Consider the following 18,339-nt stretch of genomic DNA (forward strand, 5'->3'; position numbering starts at 1 on the left):
GAACACTCCTTTTCGCACAAGCCCGTTTCGCGAAACAGGCAGTGCATGCAGCAACCGGGCTCGCAGCCGCGAACGCCGCCCGAAGCCACGCCATGCGTTATCCTTCTTGGACCAAGTTCGGCGCTGTGCTACGTTAGCCCGTTACAGACGGTGGCGGTGGTAAAACGACTCCGAGTGACCCGGTACAAATGGAGCGTGCTGACCCGAAGCACTGTTCTGCGGCCGCGGCGGCGGTATCCGTGTGCATTTCGAATGGACCACAAACTCCATCCGCGCGGTTGCATCGCTTCGCGCGCGCGGATAGCGCCGGTGCACTCCGCGAACAACCTGCGTTCAACGAGCCGCGCGGCTGTTTCTGGCAGCGGCAGTTTGTTTTTCTTTTTTTTTTTTGCGTCCCCCCTCTCCTCTTCCTTTCCGCGCCGATCCCTAACGTCGGCCGCTGGCTTGGTCACGCCGTCGGCGCACTTTTGCGAGAATATTGCCGGGCGCTTAGCCGCACCTCGTCGTATATATCTATGGTGCAGTTCGAAAACATCGCCTCGCGGCATTGACGTCAAGTAAGTTTAGCGACACGCGCTTCCACCGCCCGCGACGGCGCCGCCAGTGCGGAGGAGGCCTGTGGATGTTGGGGAAGCCAAACTTGCAGAGAACAAGTGCGATGAAAGTTTTGCCGCACGGCTCCGACGCTGTGAGGTAAAGGAGGCGATAAACTTTGCTAGGGATGCCCGCCGCGTTGTCTACAGACGTAGACGCTGCGGCGTCTTAGCCAGAGGACACTGGGCATTACTAGCATCTTTGCGCGTGAGGCTATGACATACATAACGACGCCAAGGAAGTTGAGCGTAGGGGCATCAGAATCGAGAGGGCAGCGGGACGAGTCTTGCTAAGGTGCCTTCAATGATTCCTTCATTATGTAATTCTAGTGATCTTTTTTTTTTTGCCACACACGCCGCTCCTTAGATGTCTCTATGACAGGATACGCACATAAATCTCATCGCGCAGCAAAGTTCTTTCTCTTTCAACATCGTCTAACAAATGTCAGCGAGGAGCATCCTATACATTTTTCCTTCGCTGTTCCCTTTACTCTTTTTAGCAGTCTGGTTGCTGCTCACACTGTAACTTCAGGCAATTTGCTTTCCCTTCCCAGGTCCTTAAGACCCAAGAAAAAGACGCTGCACGAGGCGAACTATAGCAGAACAGGCGCTAAACGCGCGGTTTCAACTCCAAGCTCGCAACTCGCGCGAGTCTAGTGCTTCGCAGCGGCCGTGCGAGCGGGGTGCGAGCACATCTGCTTAACTTGCAAATTGCGTTTGCGCGATTTAAGCTCCCCCGCTAAATCCCCGCTCGCGAGCTTAATAGGTGCGGCGCCGACGTACGTCCAAACGCCGAGAAGAAAAGGAGGAGGGAGATCGCGCGGGTGTCGTGCAGTGAAGCCCGTGTGCCGCGTTCGCTGCGCATTATTTTCTCCGCAAGCAAAGAAAAGCTACCACTGATCTCTGCGCTCAGTTGCGGCATGGTTCCCACTCTCACGTTTCGCTCAATGAAAAGAACAGTGCGTCACAGAGCGAAGCGAGAGACGCTCAGTGCGTGGCGCTGTTTACCTTTATCGCGAGGAAGGAGCGGAGGTGCTCAAACGTCCGTTTCCTGTAAGGTTTTCTCCTCATAGTTCACTCACTATTCTTTTATATGAGCCTTTTCTCTTCTAGAGCCGGTAGCTGTAGTGCCCCACCTGGTGGCATTTTCCAGCTAGCTAACTTTCTGCTTTCTGTGACTGTTTTATGTGTACAGACCTATTAATAATAATAATAATAATAATAATAATAATAATAATAATAATAATAATAATAATAATAATAATAATAATAATAATAATAATAATAAAATTATTGTCCTACACGTACGTGGCATTCACGTGCGGATATTTTGGTTAATTTTAATAATTGGGATCTTTGGAGTGGACCCGTTAGTTCGCTGCACTTTACTATGTTGTGCGTTGAGCCACTCACGTTCCTAGCGCGATTTGAGGAGCTTTCTACGCGCCGTTGCTCGTGTCGGCATTTGTGGTTCCATTTGTGCATGTAATGAAGTGCTGTGCCTGTTTGAATTTTTCTTAATGACGCGAGCGAGACAGTTTTGCTTGCCTTCACAATTTTCCTGTCTTGAGCAGAAAGCTGAACTGTCTGGTGTGAGCATAAGCAAATAAGGAATGGTGAAGATAAAAGTAGAGACAACAGGGGACTTGCATTCAATGAGGCAATTAGTTCGAATATGGTTCTGGGCACCGTAGTGTACATTTTCAGCTAACTGGGGGACTTTTAAGACGCGCCATATCAAACTTACACGAACTTGCATTTGCTCAGTCAACAGTGACTGCAACATTTGCTCTGTAACTGTGATTTCAGTAAAGTGACTACCGCTTGACGATGCACCAACCTCACCTTGCTGTACCTAACATTTCATACGCCTTTAGTTGTCGTTTGGTTCAATAGCTGTTAAGAACAAAAAGTGTCCGTAGCCTTGCATTTTTTTTTTGGAGCGTACAGGTGCTGTACGAAGATTGCATACCTACAACAGCACGTCTTTCATCATACGTACGAACCCTCGCTGTAACGCAGACGTGTATTTCCCTTTCACCAAATCATGCTCACATCTCGTGAACCTTCACTAATTTAAGCTCATGGGCTGCCTTATTACATAAGTATTCCTTGCATCATCATTATCTTTGTTAATTACACGACTTCCAAACACTGCTGGCGCACTGATCAAGAATCTTCAGATGGAATCTAGACGCAGGCTCGCCTTAGAAGTTGAGGCGTATTAACAGTTCTGATAAAACATCACTTGTCATGATTTGAATGGATAGATGGAATAAACTTTATTGTGGAATAAACTTTATCGTGGAATAAACTTTATTGTGTCATGATTTGAATGTCACAACGATATATAACCCATCTGTTTTATTTCGCCTATGTAAGCTTGCTTACGTTATACTTGCGGAAATGTACTACAGCCTCGTCCATACTTCGAACAAAACGGTTATTAGTATTTAAGCGTTCGTAAGAGATTAAATTTAACATGGAAGCTTGGAAATGGGTCTCTTATTCATATGTAAGTGCATTAGGCATCACCTCGACCACTTTTTGGCACAGAGTATGAGAAGTGTTGAAGTTACGTTAGATTGAATACTAATGAGGCACCCGTCAAAGTGTGGGCGGCCCTGTACATTACGGGTACTCTATATGCATGAGGCCTCACGTAGAATATTAATCATGACACTTGCCGCGTATGCTTTATCCATCAACGTTCCGTATCAGCGGCTCACATAACAGAGATACGTATATATTCATGAATAGTGAACGATATTGGGTTGTATAAGAAGGGTCTTAAGAATAAGCAACAGCAAATCCTCCTGAACTGTCTATTGCTAGCTGAGTCAGCTGTTTCCGTGGAAAGCTAAGCGGCACTTACACAAGAGAACTTCTTTGTCCCGCCTTTCGTTTATTCCCTTCTACCCAGCCCCCTAGTAGTGACATATATAGCAAAAGCGAGTATACTATAATGGTTGAACAAACCTAATTACAGTTGCCGGTAATGCGCATTTGTGTATGTGCAGCCAGCCTATGCATAAATAATTGCCGTGTGTACTGAAAGGCATATGTACCACGCGGAAAGCGATACACACTAAGCGGTTTCTTCGCCGGGCGGAAAATCTGTTTGTTGTCACGGGCTAATAGCTAGCACGCTCCCCTAGTAATGCGCCTTCTACATGTATGACGTAAAGCGGGGAAACACGTTTAAACAATTCTAGCTTTCTCTGCTACAATGTTGGCGTCGTAAAAGTGTACGTTATGGTGACGCTAACATGCGCACTAGGCGTGACATTGTTGACGAAAAGAAAGAGCAGCCTGCAGCATCGGATGATGTGTAAAGTGCTAGCGGGTAGATAGTTTGTAACGTCTTCTAAACTTCCGTTATAGGTTGTTGGGCCCGCTGTACGTCTAAACTTGGCCGCCATTTCGTGCGTGAACTGATGGACTTGACACACATGTACACAGTCCCGGCTTTCTTTCTTCGAGCTATTAGACTCTTGTCATCGTGACGTAGTGAACAAGTATTTTAAGGAAGCCCTACGCCGAAAAATTGATCATTTCAGTCATATCAAAGAGAGTTATGGAAATGAAACAGAAACGTGATTTAAGCGAAACAGTGTCATTTCTAACATTCCTTTGTCGTCATGCTTTTTTTAGGTATTTTAGAGCGAACAGAATTTTATTTCTTCCTTAAGTAGCGTCTTCATTTCCTGCCTATAACGACCGCGCGGGCACAGTGCGGAATGCAGTTTCCACGACCCCATGCACGCACGCTCACAGCAAGCACCATGCACAACATCTCTTTGACACCGCCGCCTGCAAAGACTGAGCACCCGACTCATCAACTCCCCACGGTTCCGTAGAAAACACGCTCGACGGTCCGCTTTCGATTCCAGGCAAAGGGCGAAGACCTCCGCAGCAAAGCGTTCCAAAGGTCGCACAACGGCGCGCGCGCGGCTAGAAACCACAGCGCCGCTAGCTTCAGTAATGACGGGGACGTCTGACTCGCACACTGCAAAAACACGGCGGTGCGCGCAGTGCAAACAGAAATGGTTTGCACGTGGCCGCTGGTTCGCGCGCGCCGCCACAGCGGAGCCAGTCGTTTGCACCTCTCGAATTCATCATCTTCCGGAGATCGGGGGAAAGGCTAAATGAGTCGTTCCGAATGTCACTACGAAACCCCGCCAAGTGAGAGCGATGGGTTTGGAAGAAGAGAAAGGGAAGCCGGGGGGGGGGGGGGGGGGCGTGTTTGGGCGCCGAAGCCGCAGGAACAACGCCGCAGGGTGGCTTCACTTGGTGTTAGCATCTCGCAGCAGTTCCCGGCCCGGCGTTGCAGCTTCATCGCCCAAGAACCGCGCACGCCGCGGTCAGCTACCGTGTTGATACAACGCGCACTCTCGCTCGAACAGCGCGTGTAGAAAGTAGTAAGGTCGATACCGCTGCCAGACGTGGGCTCCCTCTCTCTCTCTCTTCGGTGGAACAGTGGGTGACAACCCCTCCTTCAATGACCCCGGCCATTAACTTAATGGGGTTTCGGGTAAAGGCCGAGAGGGGTCGCCCCAAGCGCTCAAGGAAAAAAGAGCCTTCCGCGTGCCAACCGCCGCTACGTCGCTTTCTCGACGCCTTGTGTAAACGCGCCTCGCGCGTTCAACGCCGCGCTTTTCGGAAAAGAGAGCGTATGGGGGAGAGGGGGGTTTGACTTCTTTACCGAGGTTCGGAGCGCATGGGTATTTTGGTCGGTGCAGAAGAGACCCAGCGACGACGGAACCCGCGGTTCTCGCGGTATCTATATACGCATGTGCCAGCCGCGCTGTGCTTCCGGTGAGCGGGAAGAGCTCCTCGCAGTGGATAAGCTTGGTACAAACGTACACCCATATCAGCGGTGCCGTATAACCGAAATACCGGGAAAGAATTGCGAACGGCAGCGCCAGCCACCATATCTTGGTGAGACTGTTTGCAGTCAGTGTCCATACATATGTACTATAACAGCGTTCTTATTGTTCCCTGTTGCCAGTGGTTTGGAAAAGTAAAAAGTATCTTCAGAAAGACTACATTGCAATAACTGACTGGTGACGCGAAAACTTTGCTTCGCAACCCAGTCTCAAGCGATGCCGCTAACCGGTAATGGTTTCGGTAATTGACGCTGCAATCGTATAATACGAACATTTGGGAGGTGCGCGCGCTAAGTGAATTCGCGATGACGTCTGACATTCATTCACTCCACATCCTGCATTATTTGCGTCAAGGCGTGCTTTTTTGAAGTTACTATAGCACGTATACAGGGGCGTTACTCGATAATATCGACTCGGGTGAGTGAAAGCGGTGAAATGAACTCCAATTAAAGTTGAATATATCGGTACAGCAGCAAGGTCGCAGCAATCTTGCTTTGCTTTTCGCGGGCTTTTCGTGGCCTCAAGAAATATCGGTCGACTGCGCTTTAGATATCCTTGATTGGCTCTTCATACAGTCATACACCATATATATTCGCCGTATATGCTTAGACACGCGTAAATATTTAGACCACACATGTGCAAAGTGCCATATAGCGCACTCTTGTCAAGGTGAGCGCACTAATTGCAAGTGTATTTAGATTTCACCACTGCAGACTCAGTTAAGTTGCTCAAACCATACAACACACGGAGACAACATGTAGAAACAGCTTTCCAAGTTTGCGAAGCAGAATCAACAGCTCAAGTGCCGCGTGGGTAGGGGAGGTTGCGCAGACATTTCTGGCGCGAGAAGCATTATGTGTACCAGAGTTTCTCCGGAAAACAGCCGCCGGCAATCACCTCATCGACCGTATTAGAAAACAGCCACTTAACCCGCGCCCGCTACTGTTTGTTCGGCGCGCCTGGTAATGTCAAGGAATCGCCCGTTTTGCCTACCCGCTCGCTTGTCGTTCGTCTCGTGCAGGGAAGAAGACTTCTCGGGAGCGCTATATAGCTTGCCTAAAGCTGCGCTCTTGCGCACACCGTTGGGCGCTTTTCTGCAACGCACGCAGTACTTGAACGCAGACGTTGCCGGGTTCCGCGGGGTGCTAACCAGCGGGAAAGATAGAGGCGGTAGAGGAGTGTTGGGACGGCGTGGGGGGGGGGGGGGGGGGATGAGGAGAGGGGCAGGCGGGGGAGAAGGGTGGATGGAACCGAACACATCGAACGCTGCTCAGGTGTCAGCGGCGTCCGCAAGGCTCCCGATAGCGCGCCACGGTTCGCTCTTCGCCTATTACGCGCACCGACCGGAGCGGTTCGGCCGTAAAGAGAACGTCGTCCCGTCGCCAATTGATGAGGGAAGCGCTCGCAGCCACCAGCGCTGCATGGCGTCGGAAGGGCGCTAAAGTCGCGGCTTGCGGCTGACACCTTAAATAACGCGCGACTATCGCGCGTGCGCGCCCGCTGGCGTTGGCGGCGTGGCGGGTGGCGTTGCGGCAACGGGGCGTCGTCGTCGACGTTGTCGTGCACCGCGCGCGCTTGACGCCTATCGTTCTTCCTAGCGCGCGCGCGTAAGCTCGGCGCTTGACGCGCGACCGCTGCCGACGTCGTCGACGGTGTTTATATCTTCCGCCGGCTTGCACAGTGTAAAAACGCGGTGCAGCACAGGCAGGCGCCACGCACATCCCTTCGCTTCGCGGTTGCCCGCCCAAGCTGGTGCCCTGACATCCCCCCCCCCCCCCCCCCGTCCCCTCCACAACCTCACAGTTTCTTGCGGTCGACCCACGGCTGTCGGGACGAGGCAGACCTTATACACGTGGCCGCAAGGGAGAAACAGCGGGCGAGCTCTAAAATTAGGAAGACCGGCTCTCTGCAGCGGCGTCACACGCCGCGCGCGTTGTCTTCTCTTCTTCTGCCATCGGCTTCGCCTGTCGCATATTTTGAGGCGCGGGTGGAAGGGACGCTCTACATCCGCCTCGCGAGCAGCCGACTTTGAAGGGGCCGAGGAAAAGGAAGGGGAACGCCTTCGTCTTCTTTCACCAGAGACCGGTGACATGCGCATGCGCACTTTCGTTTTCTTTTCCTCTCCCGTCGCCTCCGGCGCGCGCGTCTCTCTCTTTCGACATGTGTTTGTTACTCCCGTTTAGAAGCCGCCGTTACGTCGCCCGCCGCCTTTTTCTTCGTCTCCCAGAGAAGAGGGCCTCCTTCTCCCTTACGTCTACTCTTTGTTCTTTCGGTCCCTGTCGTTGCCTGTCGAGAGAGAAGTCCGATTTGTTTCTGGCAGCCGCATGCCTGCCTGCTTGCCTGCATCGCTCGCCGGTCCCGTGGGGAAGCCCGCTGTGCTTAAAGGGAATCATTTGTTGCCGCTCGTGTTTGGGAAGAGGGGGGACTAATCATGTCGTGCCAGTGGCAAGACAAGGCGCACGCTCTCCGAGCCCGCTCACTCCTGGGTTCTCCGCGTGCCCGTTCGGGCACGTCTCCCAAACAAATCACGGAGAAATGACTCTTCGCGACGCCGTTATTTATAATGCGCGTCGCGACGCCCGCGCTTCTTCGGGCGCCTTCTCCCGTCAGGAAAGAAAGAAAGGTCTTCCTTCACTCAGGCAACGGTTTGCTTTTAGCCAAAGAACCCTGCTCGCGATGGGTGTCAGAAATCGAGGCGGCGCTAAGAAGCGGCGACTGATAACTGCCGCCGGCCCGCACGATTAACGCGGGTCTCGGGTGCGGTTAATAGCGTGACGGGCCGTTTTAAGGTGAGCGGCGCGCGGACAGCTTGGGACGACGACGCGTTAAACTGACAAACGACGCGCGCCAAAGCCGCTAGGTGCTGTTGTTGCGTCGCCCGTTAGAAACATGGCATGCTGCGAATGTTTCTGTCGGGCGGTTACGCGCCCGAGTTAGATGATGACGTGACGCGCGTGTCGGTGGCGTAATTGGTGGGTGCAGTGCGGGTAAAATGTGTGTGTGTGCGTGTGTGGGTTTAATATAAAGAGGCGAGTACTGACCATTTCTAGGAACCCCTGTCTTCTGCATGAGATCGTTATTCCTCGACTTCGCAGACGCAAACCCTGCAAAGAGGAGCGACATGCACCGGTTTGTTTTCTCAGTCGTTCTACCCAGCTGCGTGCGACATGAATATATCATACGATAGTGCGTGCAGTAAGCCCCCGTCAAAAGAACGTGCAGTGCGCTTCACATCGCTACATGGTAGCTTGCGTAATCAATTATAGGTGAATTTACATTACTAGGCAACAGTATGGCGCGCGGTTGTAAATACGGGCAGCATGGGGTCAAGCTATTAAACACATCTAGGTCGAAATTCTCGGTATACGAGTTTAGGTCACACTTACTTGAAGATGTGGGTGCGCGACTAACAGCATGAATCGCACTGTACATGAAACATCATGACGTGACGATATCGACCTCTCATAGTGAGCATGAAGCCTGAATATGGCGTCTACAGGATGGAGACTTCTTTAACAATTATTAGTGAGAGTGTTTTCCCTTACTCATCTTCTCTATCCAAAGTGAACAGAAGATATGAAGCCACTATTACCGGGGGTGCGGAATAAATTAAAAATTTGAAATGCAAATGAAATCACTGCTGATTGCAAGCGCTTTCAATGAGTGCACATGCAGCGTATAGACAAAAGGTAAAAGAAAATCCGGTATTGCCAAGACCTTGCACATGGGGCGCCTATGAAACATTAAAGGCACACATATGAGCAACAATATGTATGAGCTTCACAACCTATCATCGCCGAGGTTTGGCAAACGGGACATTTTGAAAAAAAAAAAGAAAAAAACAGCGCTGAATTATTATCGACAGATGTCGCAGTAATCGCATCAAAGAAAGAAACAGGCACATACGCACACAGGGAGCCAGCTCGCCCAATCTTCAATATTATCAATGAATTATTGCGTCGAGGCGGGTTGAAGTGTAATGCCACTTCACGCTGTTTTGACGAATTTGCCTCTATTTTACCGTCTGTGGTGTTCCTTGGAAGTTCCTTTTTTTGGCATTGTCATAGGAATCATTCTTCTGCCGTTGAGCAGCTTGTTTCGTTCAAGCCAGTTCCTTTTGCTAATTATCAGTTCGTCTTGCAATTTTTCATTTCCTTTAATGCTTTCCGCTTGATCTTTCCTATGCTTCCAAGAACACACTGAGCGCGCTCTTTTTGGCCAATTCCCAATATTGGTTGTGCATCTCGCCCTACAGAAAAATCTGGCGGAATCAATTCAGGAAATGTTTAACAATGTTACCAAAGTCTGTACCGCCGTGAACCGCCGTTGTATAGAACCTGATGTCAAGAGCACATATATGGCTTACTGAAGATTGAGAAATGATGGCAATAGGTTAACAAATAACGGACTGCATGTTAACGTTTCTAAATTTCTAAAAAAAATCAGGGCACAAATATGACATTGTACTGCAATGAGATTATTCTGTATCCTTTAATCCACCTAGTAAACGACAGTTCATTATCACCTCATTTGCGCGTCACGAGCTGCAGTGCGCTCAAGGGCAGCCGTAGTTTGCGGTTCGATTAAAAAACTGTGTGCCAGCTCTTTCTTGTTGAAGTCAGCGTAGTAGCCGACGACGGATCCTTAGGTCAATTACAGAAGCATCATCTTAACATTCGTGAATATTTATAAAGTTTAGGGCTTATTGACAGTTCGCTTTCAGTGCTTAGTGAGTCGATTGTAATGTGAACCAACGAAGTAAGTTTTTAAACCACGAAGGGTTGACGTATAAGGTGAGAGAAATCCCCGTTTGCTCTCGTTCATATGTGTAGTACATGCGGTATATGTAAGACAACTGCCCAAGATTTGGACACGGGATATGGTAGAATCTCAAAGCGTACTTCTGCATTTGCTGGGTTTTCAGCATTTGTTGAGCACAATTATACTGAGCATGCTGCATTCACATAAGCACCACTGTTACGTCCTTTTCTTATCCGAAGCAATGAATTGCCTCCATGGAAGCACTGCAGTATACTGACTACGTTGTATATAATTTCAGCAAATACCATAAATTCTTAAGTCATTGTGGTTCTTCATCTTAATTACAAACAGCTATTAATCCTCGTATCCTGCTACTAGAGTTGCTATGCTGTTTGCCGAAAAGAAAAAAGACGAATCTTTATTCAGAGTTATTTATAAGCAAGCAGAATTTATCGACACCAAAAGTCAGAGGTTCCGTAAGGCAATTGCGCTTTGCATCCTTCTCTGCACTATCTTGACACATGGGACATTTTTTTGTCCGTAAGGAATGTGCCCCGTACAGTACTGACCAAACTTAGAGGTCTCTATTACTTAATTAGTATTCGAGCACTGACTGCAACTTAGATAAATTATGGTCTTCACTTCGGACTTCACGCGTGACAGTCAGATGAGTAAAGAGGCCGCATTTTTGTTCAATAAAACAGAAAGTGAATGTAAATTAAGCTTGAATACTGCACTCTATAAACAGGATAACTTTATTAAAGGTGCGTAGAAATTTCAACGTCTTATGTGTCACCGGTTTTCTTTACCTTAAATAACGATAACGTCCGCGGAAGCATGAATATTTTGTTAGGCCTGAGGTTACAATCGGTGTGATTTAATGTACGGTAGCACTGAGTCATGTTGTATACATGCTAGAACATGACATCCGGTGCCACACTTAGTTATGATTCGCACCAGGAAAAGTTTACTCCGACTGACGTCAAGGTTATATACACCTGACGATGAATATTCGTACCATCCAAACTCAAGGAATATCGCCAAAACTAAGGGTAAATAAGACCAGTTACCTATATACGCGCAAATTACCGTAGTTGGAGGCTACATTCGGGTTCACTGTATAGTTCGGCCAGTATACTGCACATACCACGCTATATTTTTTTTTCTCACAATATTTTTCGTTACCGCCAGAATAAACAAGAAGCAAGTTGTGCCTGAATGCGTGTAGAAGTACATCATGACGGAAGGGGGTTATGAAACGACAGTGTCGCAAGCCGCGAGGATCTATTACGTCAAAGTCACTTTTCCGGCATTTTATTATTTTCGCCAAGCGATGGCCACGGAAGGGGGACGCCGTAGCGTCGCCGCGGATCCTCCCAGAATAAACGTGGCTTGCGAGCGCCGGCCCGCCGCAGTGTGCCAAGTTTGTTTTGAGAGATGTGCCGGTGTGCCGTGTGATCCACCTGCAGCGTCGTTTCATGTTTGCCGCGCGTCCTTCCGCTTCTTCCTTTTCTTTTTTTATTCTTGCTGCGCCGTTCCCTAGCCTGTCAAGCGCACGACAGAGCACAGGTAGGAGCGGTGCGCGTTTACAATGCCCGCTCCTTGTGCGCGGAAAACCTTTGGCGCATTCCCCCAGCGCCCAGAGAGGGGAGACGTAGGGGAGATGTCGAGGTCCGACTCCACCGGCACCGCTTGTATATACCTCCATGCATGGCTTCCCGGTGGGCGCACGAATTGTACGTACAGTCAACCTAAGTTAATCCTACCGCGTCTGGAACTGTAGAAATCCATCTCGACCTGTCCGTGGAGTCTTCGAATTAAACTGCTACTTCGTTCTTGCTATAGCTCGCGCAAGAAAACGCATAAAGTAGTAGCACAGCTGTTACAGGGATACAAACGCGAGTTTTGTTTTTGAAGCGAGGCTTTATTTGCCTGCTTTCTCGGGTTTGGCGGGGCTGCCTGGCTGTTGGGTCGGCCAAAGAAAAGTTTAATAGGCTGTTAGCAGAACGTGTGAAATTAACGGAGGTCAACAATTCGCGAGAGTGTGGTGACAAGGGACGTCAAAACAGAGAGTCCTCAGTCTTTGTCAAACTTTTCCGGGTTTGGCGTAGTTGCCGTGTTGTGGGGTCGGTGGCTATCTCGCCGGATATATTTGTGGATATATATACAAATGCTATACGCAAGTACCCCATGAAGTGGCTTATATTATCCTTGTATGCTGACCAAGTAAGTATATGCCCACTTTTGTTCTGTGCTACCAAAAAATAACTTGCCATATAAATCCTGAACATACGAGTATAATGCCAACCCACAGACATCTCTGAAGAACACCGGTCTATTAAGGGTTATATTTATTGAAAGTTTTCGATTTGCGTTATATTCTTTGATATGCCCACTGAGCGTAGATATCGGAATGGGTGTGTGCCCGTTCTTGGCCGACCCTCCAGAATGAGCATGTCGCACTACGACTTCCACCATAAAACTCACTAAACCAAACCAAACCAAACCAAACCAAATCAACGTTTGTATAGCATCAAATAGGCATTACCAATCACCAAAGCTTCGCTTCACATTGATTCCAGGGTATGTGTTGAATCTGCATAACTTCGTTCCCGCAAACTACTGCTGGTGTAACCCTGCTGGTGCTGGTATAGGTAACAGTGCAGTAGCCGTGGGGCGACCATATATGTAGAAAACCATTATCATTCTTAGCCGAAACATCTTTACGTCCCGATCCACGCAGCTACAGATGAAGTAGCGCTTTCCCGCATTGAAAGGCTCCGAATTGAGTTGCATGTTTCTCTTTCCTTTTTCCTTCTTTCAATTCTGGTATTAGATACAGGGCTTTCTGTTTTTGTTTTTGTTTTTTTCTTTTCTTGCCTGAATTACTGCGTGAGCCTTGGTTCATTTCCCTTATTGTTCTGTCCGTATCTTTTAGTGGACTGTCTACTACATTTTGCGAACAAGCTGTGTCGAATCTGGTTGCAGAACAGCGACATTGCGGTTTCGAGAGCACGTTATCGTGTCGACTGCGCTTCCGAACACATAACCCACAACTACCACCATGATTAGCAGAGTCACTGGCTAAAACGCTTAAAGTTAGTGACCTACGTATAAGGTTGGAGACGAAATCTATATGAGTCATGGTTGCCCCAAACTTGCCAATTTAAGGCTGCCAACCAAAGCGACGAAGATATGCTAAAGCCATTCACGGTCACCAGTGTTCCCCAAACTTTCGTTTCAGACCGCACATAAATACAGAAGCCTTCAAGCTTGACCCATCACACCACATCAATGATCGCATAAATGACAGTACAAGCGTAATGAATAACAGAGGTCATGAATAAGTGCACACAATTTCAGTGGTCCAGTTATTCGCCTTCTCTCATCGTATAGGCTGCTTGTTGGCGCTGTATTCACTTCCAAAGGTACGCGTTCGGTAACAACTACCCGCATTGTTTTTTTGCAGCCGTCCACGGCAAGGATGCAGCAAAACATGGATTGCAACCGCGACGCGGCATCGCAAGGGCGGAGATGACGTTCCCCGAGCCCATCTCCAGCGCTCTCATATAAAAATAACTCGGCGCTTCATTCTTCAGTCGTGTGGGCTCCGAGGCAAGAATGCGACTCTGAGGACGCTCGCAGGCGCCTAGGACCGGGCCGCGCTGTCAGCTCGGGAGATTTACTGTGATTTGGCCGCATGTATGCGTCACAGTCATGCGCGACGCTTTTCATCACCTGTATGCGTCGTTATACAGTAACCTTCATTCCAACATGCAGCGCTTCGGCTTCCTAAACTTACGGGTCGACGTACAAGGTGAAAACAAACAAACATTAGGCAGCAAGCTTGCACAGCACGTTATTGTCGCTTAACGGTTTTTTTTTTGTTTTTTTTTTTGCGAAAGCCAATGGGTGCGCAGCATAGTGGCGTGTTAAGTGCATGACCTGTCAGAAGGTATATTTCCTTGAGATAAAGCCGCGCACAATTGTGGTCGAAAATATTCGGGAGAAAAAAAGAGGAAGCGGATTTAGGCAAGAAGGAAGCAGATGGTATTGCTAGCGGCTGGATGAGAGTGTTTTTTTTTTTTCCTCGTCGAAAGAAAGATGGAGTTGGAGACCAAAGTGCGCAGGTGGCGATTGCGTATAGGGTAGAGGAAGTAAGCAAGAACGCACAAAGTGAAACATTTGCCCTTTCTGAGGCAGGCCTAGCAAAGGTTGCATATTTATTTATTTATTTATTTATTTATTTATTTATTTATTTATTTATTTATTTATTTATTTATTTATTTATTTATTAAGAGCGAATTTGTTTAATCTGGAGGTAGTCCGGTGGAGTATGCAGAAAACTACTCCGCCTGGCGATGACGTCACGGGCGTCGCCTAGCAACGGAGCGCCACCTCCTCACATACTCCTACTTCGGCGAGCTGGGGGATAGAGAGCTGAGAGAGAGAGTGAAAGCAGAGTATAAAAATAGCATCGCGCCGCATAGCGGATGCGAGGTGGAAAGAAGGAGTGAGGCAGGTGGCAGTGGGACGCGTAGAACTGTTGCCGACGCCGACCGCGTATCCCCGCGTTCGCGTCGAACGCGCCCTTTGTCCGTGACTGCAGCCGATGCCTCTGGCAGGGGCTCGACAGGTTTCTTCTACCAGAGAACTGGAGACTCGTCGCTCCTGAAAGACTGAAGCGAGAGCTAGGGAAGCTGAAACCAAGCGTCTTGCCTAACCTCCGCAGCAGCGCTGCTCGCTCCTCCGCCGTAGGGAGCCTACAATCAACGCCGTTTAAAACGGCGTTGAATGTAGGCTCCCTACTCCACCGTAGCTATGCCTAGCTTCTCCCTTTGTGAATACGGGTCTTGGGGCCGAATTCACAAAACCCTTCATTAATAAGTGTTTGCCATTTGGCCGGCTACGCTAGGTAATAAAACTTGTCGAACGTGACGAATGGATGGCATTTGCTCTTAGGGGCAATATAGCGTAACAGCGTTTTTGTGAATACGGGCCCAGGGCTAGTATTCACGAAGAAGCTCTTACGCTGAAACTACTCGTAATATAATAATGTCAGCCAACAACGATGTCGGGCATATTATTAGCAAAAGGCATGACGGCCAATAGAAAACAGCGTGCGTAAAAAGTTTTGTTTGAATTCTATTTTTCGGTTATAAAGAACGAATTCACCTAGGCGTACTTGAATTGTTTTCTCGTTTTGCGATAGCAGTGCGCGTTTTTTTTTTTGCCTTTTTTTGTTCATTCGCTAACTATTCGTTAGCTCTAACACGAATAGCAATTCCCGGTGTTGATGACAATTGCAGCGTATGTGTCGTTAGAATAAAAAAAGATGCTTTTAGAAGCAAGCATCCGAGCTGCAAGAAGAAAATACAAACCTAGGCCTTTTGGCTTCGTTGAGTAACTCTATATCCTTATTGGCTCCCGTTCCGAACTTCTCTCTCCTATTTTCATTCCGGTGAGTGGCGAGATCGCGCTTTGCTGTCGTCCGAACGTCCTGCGCTGCCAACAAAAATAAAACACCCCACTAAATCCAACACAAGCATGAGAGTTGTACCCAACTGTGCTAGATATGCATATACATGTCCGTGAATAGTTCCGGAGAGTTTATTATTTTGAGTGCTCGCTAGTGAAAACAGCCTCATGTGACTGCCTAGTGTCATTTTTGTTGTCGTTTAATTCTATACAGAAGCAATTGGAAAATTGAATGCTTGCCATTCGTGCTTTGTTTTCATTTATTTCCATCTCTTTTCTCAGTTGCTGCTAATAACGCACAATCAGAGGTAGCTGAGACATAAGTTCATTATAATAAACAACTGAGCATGTTACTGAACGTTCATATGGAATGGCAGCTTTTACACAAGAACAGGACAAAACGGAAATTAATAGGGACAGGTCACGCGATGATCATCGATTATGAAGTTTATTTATCGTTATTTATTGTGTCCTCCATTCCTAGCTCCCGGAACTTTATATTACTCTGTTCACCTAGCTCCCTCTGTATAAAGTAGCCAATCAGGCTGTATGCCTGCATTTCCTCTTTATTCTATCTAACTTTTGAAATACACTATATTTAAATATTGGCGCATTCAAGCGGCACCGGCTACTCCACTTACATAGTAAGGATACGTACTAAAATATGAAAGAACTAGTTCAAGTCTCGCCACAGTCCACGTGCACTAACCTTTAGCTCACTCCTTCTCCATCTTTTATTAAAATGAAGTGAATGAATAAACCCTTGCTGCGGGGATTCAGTGGCAATGGTGATGTGCCTGTGAGCAAGAAATCACGGTTCTGATTTCGCGGCTACGCCGGCCGCACTCCGGCAGCATACCCTGCTTTAATGCGCAAGGTGATGAACCCCAGGTGGCCGAACTTGAAAAAGCTTTTAGAGGCGCCGGTTGGTTTTTCATAAAACTTTTTAGTTGGTCTTTCCTGGTCCAAGAAAGAAAAGGCCATTTTTACTATGCCAAAGGGACTGATAAGCCAAGCTCAGCCAAGCCAAGCAAAAACGAGAGATGGGTGGCGACGCCGCGTTAAATTTCCAGCACCAGCTCGACGTGGCGTCACAAACTTTAGCAGCGTTTGCTCGGGCCTGGTTAATTTGTGATCGCTGAAGATCGACTACGCTGCATTTTCTGAAAGATGCAAATACTGAACTTGGCAAGTGTCAATAACTCTCACCGAGTTACAAAAAAAAAAAAAAATAAGAAACAAACCGAAATACGATCAAAAAAGAAAGAAAATAAAGAACTCTTCGAAATCCGTCACGTGACAATATAACGACGCTGGGATTCTGGCGCGAAATGCAAAAACTAACTTTCGATGTTCATTTTATCTTCCAATATTCCACCTGTCACCGCAGAATCAACGACCAATAGTGTTTGTAAATAACACGTTTACCAGTACAAGCTGTTTTAGTGTTTACCTTTAGTGTACGCCTTTAAAGCTTTTGTGGACAACTGGCCTGCGTTTGCTGTACACCGGCCGCGATGTGAACCAGCGACTGACTTAGCGGGCCGATTTCTTCGGATCCGAAAGCGCTCTGGGCGACGGGTAAACGTATGCGGCGCTGGCTCCGTGCATACATATAGTATAGCGAATCTGCCTGCGCGAACTCGACTCGACACTGGTGGTGCGAACCAGGACCAACTCGTGCGCCGCTGGTTCTGGGAACGGGTCGAGGAGGAGGAGGAGGAGGTTAAGGACGGGATGGATATTCGCGGGGCCTCGCTGTATACCACACGATATGAGCTGGGCGCAACCGAATCCACCGCGCGCACACACACACTGCTGCGAGTCCCAAAGAACTTGTCTACAGAAGAGTCGGCTTGCTCGAGCGCTATCGGGTGTCGTCGTCGTCGGAGACGGGGAGGCCTTCGTGGAAAAGCGTCGTGTCTCTTCCCGCGAGGTCCATGCCAGATCGTCCGTCTCTCTCCCTGCCCCGCGTCTTCTGAGGGAGAGGGGGAGCCGAGAGGAGGGGAAGCGAGAAAAGATAGATGCCTGTCTACGATAGGTCTTCATAACAGGCACGTCGACCACGATGCTCATGCCCGTCGCGGGGCCCGTGGTGCAGCTGTTTCAGCGGGAATCTCGGCGGCCTAAGCGGCGAGGCGAGACTAGCCTTTTGTGTATCGCGATAGGAAGGCTGGTGGACGTTCCGCTAGCTGCGATAACCGCGGATCGACTTGCTTTTTGCGCCGTGGAGGAAATTCTTGTCAGATTTTTTTTTTTTTTTTTGCTTCCTCAACTTTCGTTTTCTTTTATTACGCTATTATTCTTGTGCTGTGTCGACGTGATGTTTTTCAGGAATTGGCGGATATAGTCTCGATGGGCATGGCACGAAGCGCGTGGTTATAGGGTCATTAGGCGTCGTTCTCAGAATTGCAATTATTTCATTGGAATGTGAAGTTGTATGATTTGTAGCGCAAACTGGCCTCAGTCTCATTTTGGAATGGGGCCTTCTCGTCGAAAAGCAAGTTCGGAGGGGCTCTGTGTGGAAGTGTGTACGCTTGACTTTCTTTAGTGTTGTGTCTTCATCTGCACTTTTGTTCGCTGATCATGAATCACCAATAGGACCGACGTTTAAACTT

General features: G+C 48.4%; 1 protein-coding gene across 2 annotated transcripts in view; it reads right to left on the bottom strand.

Moving 5' to 3' along the window:
* Nucleotides 1-18,339, bottom strand: part of LOC119456700 (homeotic protein proboscipedia) — a 79,526-nt gene that overhangs the window by 30,390 nt on the left and 30,797 nt on the right. The window contains exon 2 of one of the 2 annotated variants that reach the window (XM_037718525.2): nucleotides 8,524-8,586. The exons of the other annotated variant lie outside the window; for it this stretch is intronic. Within the exon in view, the coding sequence (XP_037574453.1) occupies nucleotides 8,524-8,586 (63 nt within the window). The remainder of the gene's footprint in view (nucleotides 1-8,523; nucleotides 8,587-18,339) is intronic. 2 annotated transcript variants of the gene reach the window in all.

This window comes from Dermacentor silvarum, chromosome 6 (assembly GCF_013339745.2).
Source record: "Dermacentor silvarum isolate Dsil-2018 chromosome 6, BIME_Dsil_1.4, whole genome shotgun sequence".
NCBI classification, from domain to species: domain Eukaryota; kingdom Metazoa; phylum Arthropoda; class Arachnida; order Ixodida; family Ixodidae; genus Dermacentor; species Dermacentor silvarum.